General features: G+C 56.3%; 1 protein-coding gene across 2 annotated transcripts; it reads right to left on the bottom strand.

Annotated features, from left to right (window-relative positions):
• Positions 1–5,837: 5,837 nt before the first annotated feature.
• On the bottom strand, positions 5,838–26,933 carry CLEC2L (C-type lectin domain family 2 member L). 2 transcript variants are annotated; one of them, XM_084896791.1, is made up of 6 exons: positions 26,525–26,933; positions 15,698–15,772; positions 13,140–13,306; positions 11,824–11,924; positions 10,121–10,233; positions 5,844–7,341 (listed from the first exon to the last, which is right to left on the bottom strand). In XM_084896791.1, exons 1-5 carry the CDS (start codon positions 26,709–26,711, stop codon positions 10,122–10,124), a joined length of 642 nt encoding a protein of 213 aa, XP_084752917.1. In that variant the 5' UTR covers positions 26,712–26,933; the 3' UTR covers positions 5,844–7,341; position 10,121. The 2 variants fall into 2 exon arrangements, with proteins under 2 accessions (XP_084752918.1, XP_084752917.1); XM_084896792.1 differs by lacking the exon at positions 11,824–11,924 and having other exon boundaries at positions 5,838–7,341.
• Positions 26,934–27,027: the final 94 nt, after the last annotated feature.

Raw genomic sequence — 27,027 nt, forward strand, 5'->3', positions numbered from 1 at the left:
TTGGAGACGGTGCCTGGAGCGCAGTCGCTGGAGGGTCAGGTGAGCCTTAGCTTCGCCACAGCTGCTGCCCCATCTCCATCCCCACCAGGAGCGCACGCAGGCTCCTCCCCTGACACCCTTCATGACCTTGACTGCCGGGGTTCGGGGCCTCAGGGCTGCCAGCCTCCTGACCCCCATCCTCCGTGCCACCTGGGCTCCCACGAGGCCCACCCACCTCCTCGCCCGGACCCTCAGCTCCCTGCTCTACCCACTTGCTGTGGACAGAGTCATCTACGTCTCTGCTCCTACCCCCAGGCTCGCAGAGTTCTGGGAAGGCCTAACCCTGCCCACCTGGTCAGCCTGCCAGGTGCTCCCAGCTCCCTCCTGGCTAACCGGGACCCGCCCACTCTCCCAGGCCCCCAGCCTCTCTCCCTGGAGGAACCAGAGGATCCAGGTGGCCACGCGGCTCCCTCGGCCCGCCCCTCCCAGCAGGCTGTGTGCGGGCAGGGCTCTCCCTCGGCCTCAGGAAGGAGGCCCCGCGCCCGAGCGCACCCTGTGTAGCCTCCGCTCCCCGTCTCGGACCCGGTGCCCTTGGAGAACCAGCTGCATCATCTCCGGGAAGGCTGCCCTCGGGCTCCCGATGAGGTAGGTGCTCTTTGTCTACATCCTCCTTCCCCTCCTCCCACTCCCGTGTAATTGTCATTTACCGCACTGTCGGGCTTCTCTGCCGATTTCCTTCCCCCACAAAAGCACAAAACCCTCCCCGGAAGGCTTTCGCTTCCCCCTCTCTCTGGGGCGTCTGGGACGCCAGGCAGAGCGGGTGGTCAGTAAACATTTGGATAAGTGGACAAATTACTCAGCCCATTTTCATGCCCCAATCAACCCTCGTTCCCTCTCCACAATGTGTCTCCCAGAACGCAGGTGAAACCAATGGAACCCAAAACACAGACAATACTCGAACGTGGGTTAAACTCGGTTGAGCCAAGTTCAAGTTCCATAAAAATCCAGGCAAAAAACTTGGACAGAACTCTCTGTCACACTGCTCCTCACACGATGCGTGTGTCCGGGGTCACAGCCACGGGAGCGGAGAGAGGAGAGGACGCCTGGGCATGCAGGGCAGCTGTGCGGAAGGGTCTCGTGACTTTGGAAACTGATTTAAATCTAAAATGACCCCAGCCGGCGTGGCTCAGTGGTTGAGCGTCAACCTATGAACCAGGAGGTCAGGGTTCGATTCCCCGATCAGGGCACATGCCTGGGTTGCTGGCTCCATCCCCAATAAGGGGCGTGCAGGAGGCAGCCAACTGATGATTCTTTCTCATCAATGATGTTTCTCTTTCCCTCTCCCTTCCTCCCTAAAATCAATAAAATAATAGCCGAAACCAGTTTGGCTCAGTGGATAGAGCATCAGCCTGTGGACTGAAGGGTCCCAGGTTAAGGCATGTACCTTGGTTGCGGGCATATCCCCAGTGGGTGTGCAGGAGGCAGCTGATCGATGTTTCTCTCTCATCTGTTTCTAACTATCTACCTTCCTCTCTGTAAAAAATCAATAAAATATATTTTTAAAATAATAATAATAAATCTAAAGTGAAAAACTCACTGCCTTCAATGTGCTCCCTGGAGCATAGCTGATCCTGGGTGACAAGGCTTAGGTTGTCCTAGTTACTCTTCCTAGAGACCAGGAAGCAGACTCCTGGGTCCATCAGGCCTATTTCCCGGCTGAGCCAGGCGCCCCCAGGAGGCCCCCAGCGATTGGACGGTGCTCTCCCCGCCCGGAGCCAGCTCAGGCCTGTAAATGCCCTCTTGTGAGACTGACTTCCTCCTCGGCTTCCCTTACACGGCTGGCTCTCTGTGAGGGTGTGACATGGCAGGGTCCAGCAACACCCCGGGTCCTCACTCTGTAGGGAAGAGACAGACAGACCTGGGAGCCAGGCATGCTTCCGAACGTGAGAGGAGGTACTTCCACGGTTAGGTGCTGATCTGTAGGAGGGATCTAGTCCCTCCTCCTGAGACACCGCCATCAGCGGCACTTCCAAATGGCTCTGGCCAGGCACCTGGGAAAGAAACCACTAGACGTCTACGTTCAAGTCTCCTTACGTCCTGTTTAGATGTCTTCCTACGTTGTATTACACCGGCTCTCTGAGGACCTTTATCCGCTACAGACTAAGCCCATGGATGGGGTTGCTCGGAAGAGAACAATTTTGCCATCGTAGATGAAGGGCCAGGGCCAGAGGAAAAGGGGATGCTTGGAGGAGGCCCTCCTGAGCGGGAGAGGCGGTGCTGAGCGAGGGAAGCGCTAGGAGAGGAGGCGGTTCAGTGGCCAGGAAATGCGAGTGGGCCATGAAGGAAGGGTGTTCTGAGTCAGTCCCAGGAACTGAGCTGAGAAAGCTGGGAAATCGCTTAACCTCTCAAGCCTCAGCTTTCTTTTTTTTTCTTTTCTTTTTTTTTTTTTTTTAAATATATTTTATTGATCCTTTACAGAAAGGAAGGAAGAGGGACAGAGAGTTAGAAACATCGATGAGAGCCGGGACCGGTTTGGCTCAATGGATAGAGCGTCGGCTTGGGGACTGAAGGGTCCCGGGTTCGATTCCGGTCAAGGGCATGTACCTTGGTTGCGGGCATATCCCCGGTAGGGGGTGTGCAAGAGGCAGCTGATCAATGACTCTCTCTCATTGATGTTTCTAACTCTCTATCTCCCTCCCTTCCGCTCTGTATAAAATCAATAAAATATATTTAAAAAAAAAAAAAAAAAAAAAAAAAAAGAAACATCGATGAGAGAGACATTGATCAGCTGCCTTCTGCACACCCCCTATCGGGGATGTGCCTGCAACCAATGTACATGCCCTTGACCGGAATTGAACCTGGGACCTTTCAGCCCGCAGACCGACGCCCTATCCACTGAGCCAAACCGGTTTCGGCACACCTCAGCTTTCTTATCTGTGTAATGGGGATACAATTACATGCAGAAGACTGGACATTCCCCAGTCCTTTCCTCTAGACCACATGTGTCAAACACAAGGCCCGCGGGCCAAATCCAGCCCGCCAGGCCTTGCAATGTGGCCCGCACTGCGCTGTCATCACTGCACTCCGCTGTCAGTTTATGACATTGTCAGTTTATGACTGTTCAGTAAACCATTCGGCCCGCGATTTAGGCTGGATTTTAGATTTTGGCCCCTTCTCTGATTGAGTTCCACACCCCTACTCTAGACACAGAGATTTATATTTCCTAGATTTCTTTGCAGATAATTCTATGGCCAGAGCTGACCCCTAAAAAAGCTCTCAGTCACTTATCCACACTCTCGTCCCTCCGTTTCTAGCCAGATGTGGAAGGTCTGAAGGACTCTTGAGAGCCCAGAGAGCAGAGGGGCCACCAGATGGCAGAAGCCCAGGTGGCTGTCCCCTAGCAAAACCACGCTGGATAAAACCATGAAAGAGCAAGAGATAAATCTTTTTTTTAAAATATGTTTTATTGATTTTTTACAGAGAGGAAGGGAAAGGGATAGAAAGTTAGAAACATCGAGGAGAGAGAAACATCAACCAGCTGCCTCCTGAGTCCGCAGGCTGATGCTCTATCCACTGAGCCAAACTGGTTTTGGCAAGAGAGAAATCTTTCAATTATATTTAAGCCATTGAAATGTTAGGATTGTTTATTATTGCAAGTAGCTTATCTTATTATCATTTTTTAAAAATATATTTTATTGATTTTTCACAGAGAGGAAGAGAGAGGGATAGAGAGTTAGAAACATCGATGAGAGAGAATCATCGGTCAGCTGCCTCTTGCACCCCCTTTACTGGGGATGTGCCCACAACCAAGGTACAAGGCCTTGACCGGAATCGAACCCGGGACCTTTCAGTCCGCAATCCAACGCTCTATCCACTGAGCCAAACTGGTCCCGGCTATTATCATCATCTTTCATGTAGGTTGAGTAGGGTATCAGTATGCTAGTTTCTAGAACAAGTAAGTCAAACTTGTGGCCCTCGGGCCGCATGCAGCCCACAATGAATATTTTTGCAGCCCAGCCAATATAACGAACGGTATGTAAAACATTTTAATAAAAATTTTCTAACTTGATTTTTACAATATCCTGTTCTACATAATTATTAATAACAAACTACAACATTTGCTAATGATTACTATAATCATGTTGCATTCATTTCCCTTACATGCATTATACACATTTCTCTCCACTAATACTAGCAGCAAGTATTTTAGCAGCTGATTGCCATGTCATTAGTCTTGTACTGACTTGTTTGGCACAACAGAAAATATTTTGCTTTCGGAGACCAAGAAAAATAGAGGTTTTTTTGCATAACACTTATTAATTTGTGTAGTTATGCAGTGTCTGGTAAGTTAATGTTCAAGAAACAAATATTTTTATTAAAATGTTCTATTATTTTATGTTAACAACTAGAGGCCCGATACACAAAGATTTGTGCAGGAAGGCCTTCCTTCCCCTGGCTGCCAGCACTGCCTTTGCTCCACCTGGAGCCACCTTCCCGCCTTCCCACACTGCCAAAGGGCTCGGAGGGCTGGGCTGGTGCAGAATGCCTGGCAGCAACAAAAACATCCCACCCCCGGCTGCTAGGCACCTGTGTATGCAAATTAACCCATCATCTTTGTTCGGTTGATTTGCATACTCACTTCTGATTGGCTGGTGGGCACCGCAAAGGTATGATCAATTGGCATCTTTCTCTTTTATTAGTGAGATGACTCATTTATTTCAGCTCTTTGTATTCAGTATGTCTCTATCAAAATATACCTACATTTCTATGAAAATTGAAGCCTTGTTTTTGCAGCCCACATAAACTTATCTTGCTCATATTAGCCTTTGAGTTTGACATGCTTGTTCTAGAACAATGCCCAAATTGCAGAGGTTTACCAAAATAAAGGTCTTATTCTCCTGTAGCCTGACTAGTGCAGGTTAGCGATGGGAGCAGCTTCGCTCCGTCCGGGGCTTTGAATGGAGAGGGTCCCACAGAATGTGGTGGGGGTGTCACAGAGCGGTCTGCCTGGCAACAAGCCTTGTCACTGTGATTTTTTCTTTTTCTTTTTTAATATATTTTATTGATTTTTTTACAGAGAGGAAGGGAGAGGGATAGAGAGTCAGAAACATCGAGAGAGAGAGAAACATCCACCAGCTGCCTCCTGCCCACCTCCCACTGGGGATATGCCCGAAACCAAGGTACATGCCCTTGACCAGAATCGAACCTGGGACACCCCCCCCCCCACAAGCCCGCAGGCCGACGCTCCATCCACTGAGCCAAACCAGTCAGGGCTCACTGTGTTTTCTTTCCGGCACATGGAAGGATTGCATTTCTCGGTCTTTTTGAAGTTAGGTGTTCAAGCTTTTCCTTTAATCAGGGAAAGGTTTCAGGAGTCCCAGGCGTTTCCAGGTGGGAGCATGTGGGAAGCCATGTGTGCTTCTGCAGGCTCTCCCCCTCACCGTGATTGGAGGGTTAGGAGGAAAGCATCCTGACATGCGAGGGCAATGTGGCCGGCAGGTCTCCGGAGCCGAGGCAGAACCTGCAGAATCTGTGTAGATGGGAGAGAAAGCCTCCGAGAGTGTGGTTTGTTATTAAGCACTTACGGTGGACCAGGCACTGTGCTGAGCGAGGGAGCACTTCCTGTGTGAACTGCATAGCACCCTGTCTGGCCCTAACAAGCTCTCACTCGTAATTAGTGGTAATTGTTATTGTTATTCCAATTGTGTCTTAGACTTGTATGTATTCGCTCAAATGGGTCCTGTGCTCTAGACCAAGGTCCAGAATGGATGTCACAAGGCGGGTGAGTATCTTGCTTGTTTTTTTTTTTCTTAAAAACATCGGAAAGTTTTCCTAGTTTGTGGGCAGCTGGACGGGAAATGCAGGTTCCAGGGCCAGAGGCAGCATGGCATAGAGCAGGGGTGGGGAATCTTTCTTCAGCCCAGGGCCACGTGGATACTCATAACATCCTCCACCGGCCACAGAGTTATCACACAGCTTAAAAATCAGCCTGCCGTGAATGGTCAAACAGCCAGCTCACCCCTCACGCCTGGGCAGGCCGGACCAGGATTCCTGGGTCTCATACGGCCGAGGGCGGGATGTCCCCCACCCTGGTGTAGAGGAAAGAGAACTGGAAGCCAAGATCAGTTTAGTTCCACACACATTTATTGAGCACCTTCTGCATGTACCAGGCGCCAGAGAAAGAAAAGTGTGCGAGGGGACCCCTGCCCTCTAGGAGCTTAATTCCCACACGGGGGGTTCAACAAATACACAAAAAGCAGGACACATGCAGTGATGAGAGAACAAACAGGAAACGGGAGTGCCGCGAGGCCAGTTCCGGCCCTGCCCCTAGCTGTGTGACCCTGGGCATGTCACTCGACCTCTCTGGGCCTCACGGATAGTAAGAATGGGTTCGTCCATTTCCAACCCCTGGAATTCTAACATCTAAGGTTCTCAAAACCCTGTTGGGGAGGCAGGGCGGGTATGGTTCTAGGTGACAGGGGTGAAGCTGGGGTCAGAGAGGTTCCGCACAGCGGCCTGAACTCCAGGACTGCTTGTTGGAAAGGGCTGGCCCCCGACCGGCCCAGGCAGGTCTTTGGAGCCAGGCCCAGTGTGTGTCCCCTCCCCGCCGCCTTGGCGGAGAGGCGGGATCTCGGATGGGGAGCCTTCCTGGATGCCCCTTTCGGTCTCACTCTCCGAGCCGGGAGCGGCTACAGAGCAGGCAGGGGAGCGGCAGGTGACTCCCTCCCCGCCTCCTCCCCTGCGGCTCGCACGCAGCAGGCAGCGGCCATTTCTGGAAACCGGGTCTCGGCTGTCAGTCAGCAGCAGGGATGTTAAGGCTATATATCCCAGGGGCCACAGGAACCTCCAGCAGCCACCCCCTCCCGATGGTCACTCCGAGCCCGGGCCCGCCCGCAGCCGTGAATCAGGCTGCGTGAACGATGCAAAGGGCGTTTTGGAGACCGAGGCAGCCCTCCCTCAGGGCCCCTGTACTTCCGGCCACCCCCACCCAGCCCAGAAGCGTGTGCAGGAGCATATTTAACTGAAGCAGAACAAACCCGAGAGTCCCCCTCTGCTGTGCCTCTAGCCACGCCCACGAGGTCAAACACGAGTCTGCGGATGGCCCGCTCTCCGCCGCGGAGACGGCGATGCCGTGTGCACTGTCGTGTGCAGCCTTCCGAGTGCGTGTCTGCACATCAGGAGGCCGCTCCCCGGGGGTTAGGAGGTGCGGGGGCGGTCGGTGACAGGAAGACACGTCAGGGAGGCAGGGTGGCGGGCGCCTGTGAGAGGCTGTGTTAAGAGCTGGAGGTGCTGGGGAGAGGGCGGGTCGCTCCCGGCTGGGCTGTCCGGCCGGCAGGCCCGCGGGGAGGCTGGCGCTGGGCCCTGGGGGAGAGACGGAGTCGTTACTGGCAACCCCTGCTGTGCAGGCTGGACATCTTCCCGGGCGCCCCTTCTCCATGGCGGTCTCACAGGGACACGCCCTCCCTCCTCGGAGCCAGCCGGCTGGGTGGGGACGCTCATGCCAGACAAGTGTCTCCCCAAGAGCCCTATGGGGACGGTCTGGGTTCAAAGCCCCCCCCTCACCCCCGAGCTGTGCACATGAGCACATCCTTCACCTCCGAGCCGGCTCCTCGGGCGGATGGTGCCGACCTTGCAGGGTGAGGATGCACTAAGCAAACACTAGTAACTCAGCACAGCACCCAACGCTCCCACCCCAGTGTGTCCTCCTTAAAAAGGCCTCCCTGTCACCCCATCTTCACAAGGGCGGTCCGTCTGCGTGCTCCAGCCTTCCCCAGGCGCCCTGCCGGCTCCAAGGGACTGGGCTTTGGGTTCAAATGGGCCAAGGAAGGAGGGGCTGCGAGCTAAGCTTACTCGGTGCTTCCCCCCTGTGGCCGCCGGGAGCACGGCACCCGGCTCCGCAGCCCAGCAAACCCAGTGGACTCGGCCCACGAGGGAGTCAGGACACTGGGCTGGTGGTCTGTATTTCTGAAGATAGGCCAGGCCAGTTTTTGTTTGTTTGTTTGTTTTAATATATTTTATTGATTTTTTTACACTTAGCAAGAGACAGGGATAGAGAGTTAGGAACATCGATGGGAGAGAAGCATCGATCAGCTGCCTCTTGCACACCTGCTACTGAGGATGTGCCCACAACCAAGGTACATGCCCTTGACCGGAATCGAACCCGCGACCTTTCAGTCCACAGGTTGACACTCTATCCACTGAGCCAAACCGGTTTCGGCTAGTGTTTTGTTTCTGGCTTGTGTGTCCTCCCCCCCCGCAGGAACCAGATAGGAAAACTGGTGACCGGGAGTCAGGGCTCCTTTCGCTGAACTGATGGGAACTGTCCTGTGGTCCCGGCAAACCCGAGGTCAGGAGAGGCCTGTCACCACAGCTGGAGCAGGCCTTGCCGAGTCCAATCGCAAGGGTTCACCGCCCGTCACACGGCCTCCTTCCCGCCCTCCTGCTGCTGTTCCTCCGCCCGAACCCCAGGCCAGGACAGAGCACTCGGCCCCTGCTCCGTCCTCCGGGCCGTGGGCCGGCCAGGTTATAGCTCTGTCCCTGTGGCACTGCCTGCCTCCGGGCGTTTCTGTGAGAATTAAATGCAGTGCCGCGTGGAAAGCAAGCCACTAGGCTTTTTGGGGGGAAGGGACTTTTTTTGATTGACTAAGGTATTATAAGTGTGTTTATCTCCCCATTGGCCCCCCAATCCTGCCCTCACCCTCACCCCCTGTTGTCTGTGTCCATTGGTTATGCTCATATGCATGCACACAAGCCTCTTGGTTGATCTCTCCCCTCCAGGCTTGTGAGCCTCGCTGTCTTTGAGGGGAGGACACTGAGACCCCGGACCTGAGCCCGGCTGAGCACAGGTGAGAGGACACCCTGCCCCCAGCAGGAGCAGCTGGCCAGTCCTCAGCCTGCAGCCCCTCAACACTCCCCGCAGGTGCCACCCCACAGGCCCCCCCCCCACCCTGAATCCCCCTAACCTCGTGATCGTACACCCAGCCCCCTCGGGCTCCCCAATAATGACAAGATGCAGAACCCCAGAATGCCCATGTTTCACTAGAAATCTAGAAAGCATGTAAGAGGCTGCAGTGCTGTCTGAAACCCCGCAGTGAGGCCAGGCGGAGCGGGGCTGGCTGGACCTGGTTCCTGAGCTATTTCCTGAAAATGGGCCGGGACCCAGTTCCCACAGCAGCTCCCAGGCAGACCGCCCACGTGGCGTGCCCAGGGCACCCAGCGGAGGATGGGGCAGCCTGGGCCCCACGGCCAGCTGCTCTGCCCTGGGGGAGGGGGGTGTGGACAGGGTGGGGGGGCCCTGGTGGACCCCTCACCCCCACCCCAGGCAGACCAAAGAGCCACAGACCTGCACAAACTATCAGGCCCAACACAAACATCATCTCGAGCCCGTGGCCAATCCTCCCCTGAGGCAGCATAAACCCTCCCTGGGCCGAGTTCCAGGACATTCTGGAACTTTCCAAGCCGTTTCCTCTGCTCCCAGTGTGCTCCCTGGGGGAGAAAGCTGTTGATCCCCATGCCTGGCGTGGTGTCTGGCGCCTGGTGGGTGTGAATAAGGCTCCTCACGCTGAGCTGAATGGTCATGAGGAGCCGGAGGAGCTGGGGCTGCACAGGTGAGCGGTGCCCTGAGGCCCCCCTGGTTCTGCCCTCAGGTCCCGCACTGCCACCTGCCCAGCCAGGTCCAGTGGGCTTGGCGTGGCCCCTCCCGCGACACCCAGAGCCGCGCCCTCTGCCCTCCCCGAGCCTGGAGCAAACGGCGGCGACTCCTCTGGATGCTGTCACCTCTTTATTCCACCGGAGATGCCACAGCGGGGCCTGCGGGCAGCGCCCAGACCAGGCAAGGAGGGCGGGTGTGCAGACCCAGGCCAGGGGAGCCCTGCCTCCCCGAGAGAAATGATGGGGGAGGCGGAACGACAGGTGCGCTGTGTGTGCCGACAGCAGGGCCAGGGCGGAAGGAGGAGGAAGGGACGTTCCAGGATGGGGCAGGGTGGGAAGGGGAGTGGGGGGGGGGGGGGCCTTGTTGGGTGCTGTGCTTGTGCTGAGCGCATGGGATTCAGCTGCTGAGCCACAGGCCTGCCCGGGGCCAAGGAGACAGGACTCGGGGGCCTGGGCGGAGCCCAGGGCGGCGGGCGGGCGCCTGACCCACCTCACGTGTAGGCCGTCTTGCTGCACACCCAGGGCCGGGTCATCAGGCACTCCGTGGACACCAGCCTGGTGGGCTCCACGAAGACGCACTCCCCCAGGCCCGCGATGGCGAACCTGTGGCCGGGAGAGAGACCGCGCTCAGCCTGTGGTGTCCGCCCGCCTCCGACCACCTCCCCGGACAGCCAGCCCCCGGCCTCCGAACGGGCTCCCGACCCCCTCCACACCCCTCCACACACACACACACAGACGCCCCTCTGACCCCGGCCCCCAGGCCAGCTCCCGAGCAGGGGTCCCTGGCACAGTGTCCACACAGAGGAGCGGGGGGAGAGGATGGACTGAAAGGGCTCAGGTTAGGGGGGACCCTGATCCCACCCATGCTCCACACCGGGGCTGCTGCCCAGGAACCGGACGTCACTCAGGGCCTGAGCGGAGGGCTCTCCTCGCCTGAAATCCGCCCTTCACCCCGATCTGAGCCCCTGCCCAGCCTGGAGCTGGGGTCCCATGAGCGTCGGCATCAGAATGACCCCGAGAGGGAGTGTGGGGGCAGGACCACCTCGGCGTCAGGGAAACGGCCCATGGCTGCCAGGTGGTCGCATGTGGGGACCCATCCCAGGGCTCTCCCTGCCTCTGGGAGCAGGAGCCTCCAGAAGGGGCTAAGGGGACAGAAAGTGCAGGACTTCCCAGCAGCGCTAAGAGCTGATCTGCGATGGGAGCGGGAAAAGGGAGAGGAGAGGAGAGGCAGGCGCAGCAATGCAGAGGGGACGGGAGAGCTGGTAACCGGCTGCTTGCCGCTGGAGGCCGCTGGGACGGAGGGGGCCTCCCTCGGCCTCCGTGGGAAGGGGGCTGGGGTCCCCCACCTCCTCGTGGCCTGTTCCTCCAGCCACAAGGTCTGGACTGAAAGCCGGGGTCATTCCCTGCCCTTGTCTAACCTAGACCGCCCCCCACACTTGTCCCCACCTCACTGCCCCAACGTACACCCCACCGCCTGTGACCACTGCCCCGGTGCCTGGTCCTCCCCCGCCCTCACTCACTCCCACACGTGGTCTCACAGATCACACACCGCGCACACCCAGGGGGTCTCTCCCGCTCACAGTGCCTGCAGGGTCAGCGCTGGGTGATGTGTGGCTGCCCCCTCGCCCCTCCCTGTGGCCAGCTGTGTGTCACACACAGGGACCTCCAGGCACGGACCCCCTCTCCCTCCCCTGGGCTGAGCCGTGCAGACAGCCCTGACAGACGAGGGGGCACAGGGCGGCACAGGAGGCTCGCTGGAGCAGCCAGCTCCCCAGGCCCGTGGTGGGCAAACTGCGGCTCTTTGGCCCTTTGAGTGTTCTAACGCCACTTCTTCCAAATAGACTGGCCAACTGAAAACCGACTTCTGCGCCCGGGCCACAAAGTGTCAATGGCACTGTCCGTGCACGCCCGCACATGGTATTTTGTGGAAGAGCCACACTCAAGGGGCCAAAGAGCCGCAGGTGGCTCGAGAGCCGTGGTTTGCCGGGCACCGCCCCACGTAATCTCACGGGCGGGGAACAAAGGGAAGCGATGTGGTGAGGGCCGTCACACCGCGGAGCCCCGGGGAGCTCTCCCAGCACCGCTCCCGGCCCTCGGAGGTGGGGGGAGAGGCCCCGGGCTAAGCTGGGGCGGAGGACGGGTGTGAGGCCCGGGTAAGCTGGGGCGGAGGACGGGGACGAAGCCTCAGCTCACGCGTCGGGGTCAAAGGGCTCCCCGTTAACCCAGTGGAACTCGTCCCCGACTCTGCGAAGGCCGATCCAGGGCTCCCTCCTTGTGAACTTGAACATAAATTCCTGCAGCGAGCAGAGAGGAAGGCTGGTCAGACTGGTCTCCTGCCTGCTTAGGGCCCCCAAGATCTACAGACACCGGGAGGGGCGCCTCGCTGCACCTCAGGAGTGAGGCCCAGGGTCAGAGTGCCCTGCACGCACACCGACTGCCCAGCAGCTGCCTGGGGGGCCCGGCTCTGGGCCTGCCTGGCCCAGGAACCCTGGCACACAGTCGGTGCCCTGCTCAGCAGCCCATGCCAGCTCCCTGACGCACAGGAAGCCTGGAACAACCCTCAGCGCGCAGGACGGCTGTCCCTCTACCTACACCTCTGGCCTCTCTGAAGAAGGGCTCTTATCCTGAGCACCAGAGACAAACAAGGGATTGTCAGGTTCTCCGCCTTTCTCACCCCCACACCCCTGCACCAACTGCCACACAGCCACCCCTGCACCCACATCCCACACCCCTGCACCCACACCACTGCACCCACATCCCACACAGCCAACAGACACCATTTCTCCCCCGTGTCTGTGGACAGAACCGTTTTGGAGGTGACACAAGAGCTCCTGTCCCAGTTGGACTAGGACAGTGGTTGGCAAACTGCAGCTCGAGAGCCACATGTGGCTCTTTGGCCCCTTGAGTGTGGCTCTTCCACAAACTATTGTACCACATGCAGGTGTGTATATATGGTGCAATTGAAACAGAAGTCAGTTTTCGGCCTGGGTGTCTATTTTGAAGAAGTGGCATTAGAAGTTTTTAAAATTTGGCTCTCAAATTTCAGCCGAAACCAGTTTGGCTCAGTGGATAGAGCGTTGGTCTGCGGACTGAAAGGTCCCAGGTTCGATTCCGGTCAAGGGCATATACCTTGGTTGCGGGCACATTGCCAGTAGGGGGTGTGCAGGAGGCAGCTGATCAATGTTTCTCTCTCATCGATGTTTCTAGCTCTCTATCCCTCTCCCTTCCTCTCTGTGAAAAATCAATAAAATTTGTTTTTAAAAAATAAATAAATTTCAATCGTTGTTACTGTGGGTATTTGGCTCTGTTGACTAATGAGTTTGCCGACCACTGGGCTAGGAGAGGGATGTGATTTCTCAGGTGCACTGGTCGCCGTAATTCTCACGTTACAATACCGAGCTGAGCGCAGCGACCCAGCCTGCGGTGACACAGCTGGCCCTGGCCAGAGCAGTGGACTCGCCCCCTGGGCCTGCAGACCGAGGGGCCGGGGGACACTGCCCAGCACTCACCAGCTCCTTGGGGCTCTGAATCACGGCCAGCGCCGCCTCGTGGGAGTGGCAGTACTGCCGGCCCGTGTTCCAGTCCCTCGGCTCCTCGGAGAAGAAGTAGCACTTCCTGCCGTAGAGCAGCCAGTCCTCCGGGCAGGGCGCCTCACACTTGATGCAGCCCTTGGAAGCTGCGGGAGAGAGGGGTCAGCATTTCAGCAAGAACCCACGCTGCCCCCGGGCTCCCTCCCCCGGCCCCACGTGGGTGCCCTCACCGACACCTCACAGCGCCGGGAGGGAGCGGGTGGGTGGCTAAGGGCAGCAGGAAGAGGAATCTGGGAGGTCTGAGGGACGGGGGGGGGGGGGGGGGGGGCGGGAGGGACATGACAGGTTAGCTCCTGGGTTAAGACCTCCACTCTCTCCTCTCTCTTCAAGGCATGGAACCCTGGGAACTCAGGTTCGGGACGGACTTGGAGGCCACGGGACGTGTCCTCTCCCCAGCCTGGGTGACACCCCCTGCAGGCTCAGGGGGCCCTGGCCAGGCCCCATTGGCTCACAAGGCAGCCCTTCCACCACTGATGGCCGGAAGCTCTGAGTCCCAGCCTGCCCTCCTGGGACCTAGACCTGCTGGCCCGGGGTCCGTCCAGCACCCACTTGAAGGACAGCAGCCTCCCTCTCAGACACGGCCTCTCCCCCAGGCCCTCTCCATCCGGCCTGGCTCACCCCAGGGTGCCCGCATCACCACCACGCTGCCACCCGGCAGACAGGGGCCCCAATGGGCCCCGTCCCCAGAACAGCCGCCACCACGCGGCCTTCCCGCTGCATGGCCCGGCCTGCAGGCCGCCGAGGAGCGGAGCCGGCTGTGTGCACACGCGTGCTGTTCCGGGCAGGAAGCCCAGAGCCTCCGCCAGGCTCTCCCAGGACCTCCCTGCCGACAGGAGCTAAGCCCTGCTCTGATCGTGTTCCTGTGCTCTCTCTCCCAGTCAGGCCTCCCCGGGGGCCAGAGCACGTGTACCTCGATTTCAAGCCCCTACGAAGGGCCTCATATTTATCTCCCCCACGTTTCTCTCGCTCGGGTTGGCTCCTCTGAGTTTTTAAAGACACACGTTAATCTTGATTTTTTTTTCCTCGCCTGTCATATTAAACACCCCTCTCTGGATTGTACCACCTACACATCCTGTAAGCACACGTTTTGTTTGTTTTCATACAAGTGACTGATTCAATGGAGACCAGACAGAGCCGAGAGGCCGATGGCGCCACGCGGACACCGCTAACCAGCCACACGGCACCTGCCGGGCGCTGCGGGCCCCTCGGACTGCCCACCCCGGGGCGGCTGCCTCCCGCTGCTTTCCCACAGGCCCCGGGAGGAGCCATCACTGAAGTCACAGCGTGCCACTTACACATCTCCCGGCCCCCGACAGACAGGGCACCGATTTAACTCGCAGTCTCTGTCCTAGGGCAGTGGTCTGCAAACTGCAGCTCAAAGAGCCGCGGTTTGCCGCTCTGTTGACGAATGAGTTTGCCAACCACATGCGTAAGGCATTACCCTTACCCAGAAGTTTTGACTTCAGGTTAAAGACCTTAGTACATTATTAAAACGTGTGTTTTTTTAAGTGTTTGTGCCTAAGGCAGTGGTTGGCAAACTCATTCGTCAACAGAGCGGCAAACAGACTCTCGAGCCACATGAGGCTCACAAGCCGCAGTTTGCCGACCACTGTTCTGGGAGAACCCCAGCGGCTGCCAGCCAGGGCCGCCCGGTTCTTCTCTAACACAAACTCCCCGCGTATCACGCACCCCTGCAGGCGAGGATCTGGAAAGGGCTGGTGTCATCAGTGGATTTCTGCCCCCCATTTGGAGGTGCCCACCCCTGGTTTGATGGTGCTCCTCAAAGATTAACGACAAACCACTCTGCAAACTCTCCAGGTCCCACGGCATAAGTTGCCTTGAATCCATTAAAAGCAGCCAAGTTCCCTGGTGGTGTCCGTAGGGACAGTGCCTGTCATCTCCCTCCCTCCCCGTTCAGCCACGGCGCCCTCCCGTGGCTCAGGCCCCGCCCTGCGGGCTGTTCCGCTCCCTCTCCTCCGGGAGGGCGGCCCTCATTCATCCCCCAGGACCCGGCACCCTGTCTCCCCCTGTGGAAAGCCCCCCCTCCAGGGCAGGAGCACCCCTGTGTTTGCACAAGGGAGAGAACAAACATCTTTATCACTAGTACTTCTCCCAGGGCCTACCACACAGCAGGCTCTACACATGTCAATGAATGAATGAATGAATGAATGAACGTGATCTTGAAAGGCCCTGTCCCAAACTCATCTCTCCAAGAAGCACTGCCTGCTTAGCCCCCGGAGTTTGCTGAGTCCTCAGGGCACCCACTTGCCCCGCACGGCTTAGGAAAGGGGACGTGTGGAGCCGATGTGTGAAAAGGTCTTTTAAGCTGAAGTCACCTCCGGAGCGAACACTCGGTTTGCCATTTACCCTGTCCCCCATGGAACTCCCGGGGCGCCGGGAGCTCTCCTGACCTACTTAGACACGCTCCTGAGGAGGGGACACCCTGCACCGCATAAACGCCCCACATCCATGCTCACCCAAGATGCTCATCACCACCAGGATGGCGAACAGGAGGACGGCGATGGCCCCGAGCAGGAGACGGGTGGTGGTGTCTGAGGAGAAGAAAAAGGGTTCAATTCCAGGCCACACACTCGCCACTATCGCCACGCCAGCCCCACGTCCCCGGAGGGAGGAGCCCAGGGTGGGCCCGCCATCTGGGTGTAACAAGCGCTCCGGTGACTGACCGCACTCAGGCCGAGAGGCGCTGTCCCAGAGCACGGTCCTGACCCCACGGTCCTGACCCCACAGTCCCCTGCGTGACCGCCCTCCCTCCGGGGCTACACCTGATCTCCTCCTGTGGCCTGCAGAGCTTTTTTTTAAAGAATGTATTTTTATTGATTTTAGAGAGGAAGGGAGAGGGAAACGGAGAGATAGAAACATTAATGATGATCGAATCATCAATTGGCTGCCTCCAGCTCACCCCCGACTGGGGATAGAGCCCGCAACCTGAGCATGTGCCCTAACTGGAAATCGAACTATGACCTTCTGCTTCATAGGTCAAGAGAGCTTTATAATCTTTAATTTCTTGCTGTTTCTCTATGTCCCCGTTCAGCCACACAGACACTGAAATAGCCCAGCCCAGCCTCCTGCCCTGCGGCTGGGTCTTTGTTCCCAAAGGTCTGCTCCCCCAAGGCTGGGTCTTGAAATCTGCCCACGTCTACACCCTCCACCTCTTTTTCTAAAAACAAAAAATATATATGTTTTTATTGATTCCAGGGAAAGGAAGGAATAGAAACATCAGTGGTATGGAAGGGGAGTGGACTGACGATTCTCAGGGAAAAGGGGAGAGGGGGATGTGGGAAGAGCCTGAACAAAAACTGTGCACCTATGGATGAGGACAATGGGGGGTGGGGAAAGGGCAGAGGGTGGGGTGGGAACCTGGTGGAGGGGAGCAATTGGGGGGGGGGAAGAGGAACATTTGTAATAATCTGAACAATAAAGATTTAAAAAAAGAAAGAAAGAAAAAGAAACATCAGTGGGAAACATGGATGGGCTGCCTCCTGCACACCCCCTACTGGGGATCAAGCCCACAACCAGGGCATGTGCCCTGAGGGGGGATTGAACCAAAGACCTCTTGGTTTATAGGTCTACACTCAATCACTGTGCCACACTGGCCAAGCATACACCCTCTACCTTCTTGACAAAACCTTTCCTGATCCTCTGGCTTCTCCCTTAAAAAAAATAAATTGTAAAGGGGGGAGGGCAATAAGGACACATATGTAATACCTTAATCAATTAAAAAAAAAAAACACCTTTTTTTGTTACCTCTTAAATTTTTTTTTTATATTTAATGAAAGAACCATTTTAGACTTTAGACATAGGGTATTTTAAAATTTATTTATTGTGATAAAACATATTGGGTCGGCAACTAAGTAATTGCGGATTTTTTAAAGAAAATCAAAGACAATTTTTTCATGGAACTAAATAACTTTATTCTGTAATGTATTGCCCATTTTGATCAATGACCTTTTGCCATCTTTCAGGCAGCATCATAATCCCACGTTAAAAAAACTTCTGGTTTTTATTAGCAAAAAACTGAATCAGGTACGATTTGACATCATCATCATTATTGAAATTTTTACCATTCAAGGAGTTTTGTAAAGATCGAAACAAAAAGTAATCAGATGGTGCAAGGTCAGGACTATATGGTGGATGTGGCAAAACATCCCAACCAAGCTCCATTAATTTTTGCCGAGTGACCAAAGATGTGTGTGGCCTTGCATTGTCATGATGGAATACAACACCTTTTCGATTTGTCAATTCAGGCCGCTTTTCTTCAACTGCATTGTTTAATTTCGTTAGTTGTTCAATGTAGACATCAGAATTGATCGTTCGGTTGGGTGGTAAGAGTTCAAAGTAGACAATTCCTTTGTAATCCCACCAAACTGATAACAAAACCTTCTTTTGATGAATATCAGCTTTTGATGTTGTTTGAGTTGGTTCACCTGGCCTGCTCCACGATCTTTTCCACTTGATATTGTTGTAAACAACCCATTTTTCATCGCCAGTTATCAGTCGTTTTAAAAATGGATCATTTTCATTACATTTCTTTAGCAAATCGCAGCTGCTAATGCGTTGCGTTAACTGTGATTCTTTCAGTTCGTGAGGAACCCACGTATCGAGTTTTTGAACATAACCAAGTTGTTTTAAGTGATTTTCAATGCATGTATGTGATACATGAAGCTTCTCTGCAATCTCACGTGTTGTACTGTGACAGTCCGAATTGATTATTGCTTTGATTAGGGCGTCATCAACTTCAACTGGACTACCAGAGCGTTTTTCATCTTTGAGTGAAAAATCACCAGAACGAAATTTGGCAAACCAATTTTGACACTGCCGTTCTTTTAAGGCTTCGTCACCATAAACAGCACATAACTTTTTATGAGCTTGCGATGCGTTTTTCCCTTTGCAGAAATAAAAAAGCAAAATATGACGAAAATGTTCCTTTTGATTTTCCATTTTTCAACGAACGCCAAACGAAAACTACAAAACAGATCAAAAAACTTTTTTACTGATTAACAGCTGAATAGCCAACTATCAAATAACAAAATGTGTTTTACATTTGTACTACGTCTGCAAACCTAAAAATTCAACTGAAGCCATATATGTGTGAAACCCGCAATTACTTCGTTGCCGACCCAATAGATAACATAAAAAAATGTCATTTTATGCCAAAAATGGTTTGGTTCAGGGGATAGAATATCAGCCTGCGGACTGAAGGGTCCCAGGTTCTATTCCGGTCAAGGGCATGTACCTTGATTGTGGGCACATCCCCAGTGTGGGGTGTACAGGAGGCAGCTGATCGATGTTTCTCTCTCATCGATGTTTCTAACTCTCTATCCCTCTTCCTTCCTCTCTGTAAAAAGTCAATAAAATATTTTTTTAAATGTCATTTTAACCATTTTTAAGTGTACAATTAGTGGCATTAATTGCATACCCAATATTGTGCAACCATCCCCACTGTCCATTTGCAAAACATTCCCATCACCCCAAACAGAAACTCTGTACCAATTAACTCCCCCTTCCCCCCCAACCCCCACCCAGAGCCTAGGAACCTCTCACCTACTTTCCATCTCTGAACTTGACTATTCTGGATATTTCATTTAAGTAGAAACATACAGTATTTGTTCTTTTGTGCCTGACTTATTTAATACTATATAATGATTTCAAGATTCATCCATGTTGTAGCATCCATGTTGTATTGGAATTTTGTTCTTTTTTATGGCTGAATAATATTCTATTGTATGAGTAAATACACTTTGTTTATCCATTCATTTGATTGGCACGTGGGCTGTCTCCACTTTTTGTCTATTAAGAATAATGCTGCCGAAACAGGTTTGGCTCAATGGATAGAGCTTCGGCTTGGGGACTGAAGGATCCCCGGTTCGATTCCGGTCAGGGGCATGTACCTTAGTTGCGCGCATATCCCCAGTAGGGGGTGTGCAAGAGGCAGCTGATCGATGACTCTCTCTCATTGATGTTTCTGACTATCTCTCTCCCTTCCTCTCTGTACAAAATCAATAAAATATATTAAATAAAAAAAAAAGATTAAAAAAAAAAAAGAATAATGCTGCAGTAAACATCGGCATACAAGTATCTGCTTGAGTCCCTGTTTCCATTCTTTTGGGTAAACACTTAGAAGCAGAATTGCTGGGTCACGTGGTAATGTTATGGGTAACTCTGTTTTCACAGAAACTGCGCCATATTACTCTCCCACCGGCAATGCACAAGTGTTCTAGTGTCTCCACCACCTTGCCAACCCTGTTAGCTTCCTTTTTTTTATTATTATAGCCATCCTAGGAGAACGCCCCTTTTTATTTTTAAGTCATTTTTTAAAACCAAAGGTACGAATGAACATAGCTGGAAGCAGCACCTCCACAGCTGGGTGCTGGTCTGTACGCCAGGATTCCTCCATGATGAGAAGGATCAGAACCTCTGACAGCAGTTTCGCTCGCCGTGACGCTCCAGGCACAGTCATGCTTCTCGTCATTCACTCTTGTTGTCCTTTACAAACCCTGGGCCCATGTTTTGTTCCTCTCTCCCCTCCCTCTCCCTTATCCAGTATCTCTTTGCCTTCTTTCTCTATTTCCTGGAAGATTTTTTTTCAACTTTCCCTTCCTACCCTTCATTGAATTTTTTCATTTCTATGATTTTCAATCTCCAAAGTTTTTTGTTTCTTTTTTGCTTAGAGCTGCTGTTATCTGAATATTCCTCTTAAAACATCCTGTTCTTTTTTTTTTTTTAATATATTTTATTGATTTTTTACAGAGAGGAAGAGAGAGGGATAGAGAGTTAGAAACATCAATGAGAGAGAAACATCGATCATCTGCCTCTTGCACACCCTCTACTGGGGATGTGCCCGCAACCGCGTTACATGCCCTCGACCGGAATCGAACCTGGGACCTTTCGGTCCATGGGCCCACGCTCTATCCATTGAGCCAAACCAATTTCGGCAAAACATCCTGTTCTTATTTTAGTGCTGCAACCCTTCCTCTCAGCTGTCTGAGGGCATTACTAAGGCGGGGAAAGTTTATTCCGCCCTCTGCAGTCGCTGTGTCCTCCAGCTTGTTTTTTTTCTGTTTATTAGCCTTGGTTATCCGTTCCTGGTGAAGGCAGGAGGGCTAGAGAGTTCACCGGTGTCCCTGAGACCATGGGAGGGGTTGGTAACTGTGTGGGGGTGGGGAGGGGGCCACAGCAGCTGGTCGAGCTGGGCTGACTCTCCGGGCTCTGCGTTGACCTCCTCGGCCTCTTCCTCTCGGGCGGATCGGTCCCTGGAGAGGGTCTTCTGCTCTCTCCCCCGGAGGAAGGAGACTGGGAGGTTGCACTGCACATTCGCTGTGTAAACGGCACCCTGGTTGCTTGTTCTCTGATGTGCTGGTGCCCAGAGACCCTCTCCCCCAGGCTTGCCCTCGGCTCCTGCAGGGCTGGGGAGAAGCTGTGCGGAGTGGGCCGGGGTCGGGGGGTCTAAGTCCTCCTAAAGGAATGTCCGTAGTCCTGTTTCCAACCACCACGAGGACCGCGCCCACCCCGGGTCCCTCGGTGGGTCCTCTGCCCGTGGAGTCAGGTACCGCTCGTTGCTCCCTAGCTCCCAAGTGTATGCTCTTGTGGCCTCTCCTGTTCTCGTGGTCCTTGTGGCCTTCTGAGAACTCCGTTACTGCTTCTGAGTGGGCTTCCGAAAGGACAGGGCATGCCTGCACGTGCTCAGGCTGCCACCTTCACCCGAAAGCCCAGCAAGCATTTGGAGTCCTTCCTGTGAGCAAGGCTGACGCTGGCAGGTGACCAGAGCCCGGAGGCGACGGCTCCCGCTCAGTGAGAGGCGAAGCTCCCCGGCCCCCCAGGGCTGGGCTTTCTGGGTCTGCTCTGTATCCCCACGGCAGTCTGTCGGGCAGATCCACCGCAGGATGGCTGGCCGGCTGTCGCCCCGTGCTGTATGCAGCCTGCCTCTCCACCCTCTTCTCTAGCACTGGCTGCGTGACCCTCTGTGCATGGAGGAGCAGAGCAGAGTGTCTCACCCACTCACCTGGGTTCAAATCCCAGCGCTGCCACTTTCTAGATGGCTGAGCAGCTTGGCAAAGTTACTTGGCTCCTATTTTACTTCATTTTCCTCATCTTTAAAAATTCATAGGGGTATCTGCCTCTCAGAACTTTACAAGAATTCAATGATGGCACGTAGAACAATGTCTGGTATGGAAGCTCTGCTTCAGTGGTAAGAGATATGATGGTGGTGGTGGTGGTGGTGGTGATGGTGATGGTGTTGATAGTAATGGTGTTGGTGATAGTGATGGTGGTGGCAGTGATGGTGGTAGTGGTGATGGTGGTAGTGGTGATAGTAATGGTGGTGGTGGTGGTGGTGGTGGTGGTGATGGTGGTGGTGGTGGTGGTAGTGGTGGTGGTGGTGATAGTGGTGGTGATAATGGTGATGGTGGTGGTGGTGGTGGTGATAGTGGTGGTGGTGGTGGTGATAGTGGTGATGGTGGTGATGGTGATGGTGGTGGTGGTGGTGGTAGTGGTGGTGGTGGTGATAGTGGTGGTGATAATGGTGATGGTGGTGGTGGTGGTGGTGATAGTGGTGGTGGTGGTGGTGGTGGTGATAGTGGTGATGGTGGTGATGGTGATGGTGGTGGTGGTGGTGGTAGTGGTGGTGGTGGTGGTGGTGATAATGGTGATGGTGGTGGTGGTGGTGATAATGGTGATGGTGGTGGTGGTGGTGGTGGTGGTGGTTGTGGTTGTGATGGTGGTGATGGAGGTGATGGTGGCAGTGGTGATAGTAATGATGGTGGTGATGGCAGTGGTGATAGTAATGGTGGTGGCGGTGGCAGTGGTGATAGTAATGGTGGTGATGGTGATGGTAATAAGCTCACAGGCTCCCTTAGGCTAAGAACTGTGTTCCACTTGCCATTGGGCTCCCTGTAACAGGGCTGAGCCACGGCCTTGCACCCACGGGCACTGAACACACAGGGGACTGAGCTACACTGAGTGGCGATGTCCTTCGTCAGCCAAAAACTCAACTGAGTTTGCAGGAAAGGGACTCAGGAGCACCTGCTCTCCGGGAAAGCGGCATCGGGCGTCTCCAACATCACGGAAACCGGGGAGCCCCGTCCCTCCTGGAAACTGCCCTGGGCCCGCCCTGGGGACACAGAGAGCGCCCGCGGGAGCCTGCCCCACACAGACGGCTCTGCCGGACAATCCAAGGCAGCGCTGTACTCACTCCCCACGGCCGATGCGACGAAGTGCCAGGAACCAGGAGGCTTCAAACACCAGGAATGGACTGTCACTCGGTTCTGGAGGCCAGAAGCCCACAGTCAAGCTGTCAGCAGGGCCGTGCTCCCCCTGACACCTGGGGGCCCTTCCTCACTTCGCCCCAGCTTCTGGCGGTGTGCTGGCGAGCTCGGGGTTCCTTGGCTCACAGACGGGTCACTCCGCTCTCCGCCTGGTCACATGGCCGCCTCCAACCAGATCTTCACCTTCATGTGAGTGTCTTTGTATAAAGACACCAGTCACATTGCATTAGGACCATGGTTGGCAAACTGCGGCTCGTGAGCCACATGTGGCTCTTTGGCCCCTTAAGTGTGGCTCTTCCACAAAATACCATGGCCTGGGAGAGTCTATTTTGAAGAAGTGACGTTAGACGTTTAAGTTTAAAAAATTTGGCTCTTCAAAGAAATTTCAATCATTGTACTGTTGATATTTGGCTCTGTTGACTAATGAGTTTGCCGATCCCTGGATAAGGAGACCACCGTACCCCTGTATGCCCACATCTTAACTAATACCTGCAATGCCCATTCTTCCAAATAAAGTCATCTCTGAGGGGATACAATTCAAGCCATAAACAAATGCCTAACGCAGCAATCCTCCCTTCAGTGCAATGGCCTGTGCTGGGGTGCAGTTTATTGATGTTTATGCATGTATATGACTTCGCCTAATGTCAGAGGAACAACTGCAAACAAGCTGGCTTCCAAGCCCGACCAATCTCCCATCGCCCCACCCCCTCAGCCCCGGGAGCCGCACCGCGGGCGTCTGAGTGTCAGGCCCACAGCCTGGCGAGCATCATCATGACAGTTCAAAACTATCCAACGTAGAGTTTGGTAATTTTTAAGTTTTTAAGCGGCTTTGCTAAATGCATGTGTGGTTTTGGATCAGGAAGCTGTGGGTGTATGCATAACCAAGGAGCTTTCAACATTAAAAATTCAGAATTGGTGAGCACTGGCACATCCACGGCCTGAGATCCGCAGGATCACTCTGTCCCCGTCCTGGGCCCCCCGTCCCCTTCCCCACCCCCACAGGCAGATACATCCCTCTCTCAGATCACCTCCAGTCTTCCCAGAACCCAGGCCGGAGCGCCGGGCCACCCTTCCCGGCCTCTCTCCTGGGGCGGGAGTGGAAGGGAAGGCTGACATCCACAGGGAGAGAAGGTCTGATCATAAGTTCCGACTGGCTTTCCATTTATAAAGCTAATTGCTGGTCTAAGGATAGTTGTGAAGACCTGGGCTCCACCCCCAAGGTGGGACTGGGAAGCTCTCCGTTTCACTTGGCCCGTCTGTGCTGGAGGCGGCGGGTCGTCTGCGGAGCCTGAGGAGGAGTGACCTGCGCCCAGAGCTCGGTTTGTTTCTGTGGAATCGGCCTCCCCGCGCCCAGGGTGCTCGGTCCTCCGGGGACCACGTGAGAGCTTTCACTGGGCGCCGTGGCAAACCCGCCAGGGGGGCTCCTGTGTGAGCCACCGACACGTGACCTTGGGCCACACGCGTGGCCTCCCTGAGCCTCGGTGTCCTCCTCTATGAACCAGACATGACACTCCCCGCCCCCTGCGAGGGCAGACGGGAGGGTCCAGTGCGACAGCTGACGGGGAAGCCCGCGGCAGGGTGTCCGCCCGCCGTGGGTGTCTGACAGATGCTCAGCTCCTGGAGAAAGGGGGCACAGGTCCCCTAAGTGTTCCGCGTGGTCAAGAAGTCTCCGGTCTTTTTCCCAGATGTGCCTGGCTAAGCAGAGGCTACCAAACCCTTGGCCCCCGGAAGTGGCAGAGCCCTCATCCATCATGGGTGCTGCCAGTGTCCGTGGACTGGGCCCATTACATGGACTCCAGTCTGGGGTGGGGAGAGGACTCAGGGTTCGCCGACCAGCAGTCAAAGGATTTCAACTGAGTCCCCCCTTCCGGACTGCAGGAGGCCCCGTGCAGGGAGGAGGGGAGAGGCGACACCGCACACAGCCCTCCCCCAGCCCCCGCCTGTGGAGCCCCCAGAGGCAGAAACCACCATCCAGTTTGGCCGATGAGGAAGCGGAGGCTCACACAAGGTCAAAAGCCCGGTCACCCGGGGCTTGGGTTCACTGACTCCAGACCCACCCGGCTGCCCAGCCCCAGGCCTGTGACTGTGCCAGGGCAGGGGTGTCCCCAGTGCCAGCACCGTGTCTGGTCGAGGTGGGCACCCACCAGTGTCTGTGCAAGGGGAGGCCGAGTGAACAGTGTGGGAGAGCAGTGCACCGAAGGCTGGCCCTGGGACCACACATAGCACCCTGGAGAGCACCCAGCCTGGCTCCCCTCTCTGACAGGAGACGGGGCACCCAGGGAACACCCAGGAGACCCTCGGAGGACTGGCAGAGGGGAGGCCCCCACAGGGACTCAGACTGCAGATCCTAAAACACCTGTGGCTGAGCCCCCAGGGACCACAGGCCTCAGGGTGGGGCTGGTGCTGGGTGGAGCCGCTGGAGGAGGCAGCGCCAGGGGGAGCATGAGACGGGCCAGGGAGGGACCAGACCCGGACATGGCGACAAGGCTGGGCCCAAGACAGTAAAGCACCTGGGGCTGGAAGACCCTGTCTCAAGAGAGACGCCGGGCTATTTGCTGCCTCTCTGACAGGTGGTTGGCCAGCCACAGCGGGGGGAGGAAGCAGAGTCAGCCCAGGCAGGGAAGGCGACCACACCACCCTGAAGTGACCTTACCCACTGGCGACCAGAGCTCACTTGGGACAGACCCTGCAGAAATCCTACAAATGAATGCATGAAGAAATACAGGCAAGAGGAGCGAGCAACGTGAGGAAGTACGGTCGGCAGGAGGGGAGCGGGGAGGGGGAGGGTCACGGGCTAAGCCAGCAATGCTGCGCACCTGGAGGCTGTTTCAGAGCGAGGGGTGTGCCGTCTCCATCCGGCTCAGCTCCCCTCAGCCTGCGGCCCCCAGATCCAACATCTACGCCTCCTTTGTCCCAAATCACCACCCAGGCACCCGCCTTCCCCTCCGGAGTCCGCATCCCCTGCTCACAGCCTTCGGGCCAAACACGGACATGTGGATCCCCACCTTCCCCTCCTCCACCAGGCACCTGCCCTGCCGGGTGCCACTGAGGGGTCCGCCCCACCTCCAGCCCCACTGTCCTCCTGGCCTGGCCCTGGTCTAACCCCCCACCCCCACCCCCGAGACACCACTGCTTCTCCGAGAACAAACCCACTGTCTCATTCCATGCTTTACTCTCCGTGGCTCCTTCAGACCAAGTTCAAACTCTTGGGCTCGGTCCTCAGACTCATCCCCTCACCCTTCCCTATCTCCCCCCGCCCCCCATTCCTGGTGTTCATGAGTCCAGTTCCCCACGGGGACAGGCCGGCTCCGGCCACCTGGCCCCTGACCGTGCCACTCCTGGCGTCTGGCAGCCCTTCCTTCTCCTCCCGGGTGTGAGGGGTCACTCACCCAGGACGCTCTCCTTTCCCCCGCGCCCTCCCTAAGGAGGGAGCCTGTGAGCCAGACTCTGGGCTTCCCCTGGGGACACGGCCCAGGCCCTCGGCCCCGGGACCGGGTGACAGGAGTGTGAGGAGCCTCTGTCCTGCCGGCTCCAGCGGTTCCTCCGCACACACCGCCAGTGGCCAGCACAAGTTTTCTAGAACTCAGAACCCATTCTCCACTCGCTCACTGCCCGCTGGCCAGCCAGGGGTGCTCACCTCTCCCTCCCCACGTGGCCCGTCCCCACCAGGTGCCCCCCCCTCACTGGACACTGGTCTACAGCTGTCCTCCCTTTGCCCAAGGCATTCCCACGGCCAGACAGTCAATGCCCATCCGGTGAGGACCAGACAGACACTCCTGAGCCAACAGGCTGGGCTCCAAGGTCAAAAAGTGAGCGAGCCGCAGAGACAGGGTCACGGCTGTCACGATGGGGGGGGGGGGGTCCCCCAGTGACACCCCTCTCCCCGAAATGTGTCCCCTAACTGTCCCAAGCCAATCCTCGGGATTCCAGACTCCCACCCGTCCCGGGACCCCAGCCAAGGTGACTCCTACCCGCCTCCCTGGCCCCGGGCCCAGGTCAGGGCACCAGGCCGCCGCACCTTACCCTCCAAGGCCGCCTTCCAGCTGGTGCTGCCCTCGTAGCCGGAGCCGGAGCGCCGCAGCAGCCCCTCGGGGCCGCGGGCCTCCGCCTCCCCCGGCGAGCGCGGCCGGGGAGCGGCGGGCGCGGGCGCGGGGCGGGCGGCGGGGGGCGGCGGCCGGGCGCGCGCGGGGGGCTCCCGGGCCGGCTCCATGCCCGGCGCTCCGCCCCGCCGCGCCCGCGCTCCGGCGCCCGGGTGCGGGGCCCGGCCCCACGCGCACTCGGCGCCGCGCGGGCCCTGCGGACCCCCCAGGCCGCCCCCGCGGAGCCCCCAGGCGGCCTCGGCGGGCGAGGGCCGCGGCTCGTGCGGACAGGGCTGCCGGCTCCCCGCGCCGCCGCTGCGCCCGCTGCTGCCGCCGAGCCCGCCCGCCGCAGCCTCCGCACCGCGCACCGCGCACCCGGCGGGGAGGGCGGGGAGGAGCCGGGCGGGCGCGGGGGGCGGGGAGGCGAGGCGCAGGGACACCCCCGCC

Source organism: Pipistrellus hanaki, assembly GCF_964339955.1.
Source record: "Pipistrellus hanaki genome assembly, chromosome: 10".
Lineage (NCBI taxonomy): Eukaryota > Metazoa > Chordata > Mammalia > Chiroptera > Vespertilionidae > Pipistrellus > Pipistrellus hanaki.

Coding starts and splice junctions, on each gene's coding strand:
- CLEC2L (XM_084896791.1), bottom strand. CDS start 26,711: ATGGAGCCGGCCCGGGAGCCCCCCGCGCGCGCCCGGCCGCCGCCCCCC. Junction 13,307..15,697: donor GGTGGTGATGAGCATCTTGG/GTGAGCATGGAT, acceptor TCTCTCCCGCAG/CTTCCAAGGGCTGCATCAAG. Junction 11,925..13,139: donor TTCAGAGCCCCAAGGAGCTG/GTGAGTGCTGGG, acceptor TGCTCGCTGCAG/GAATTTATGTTCAAGTTCAC.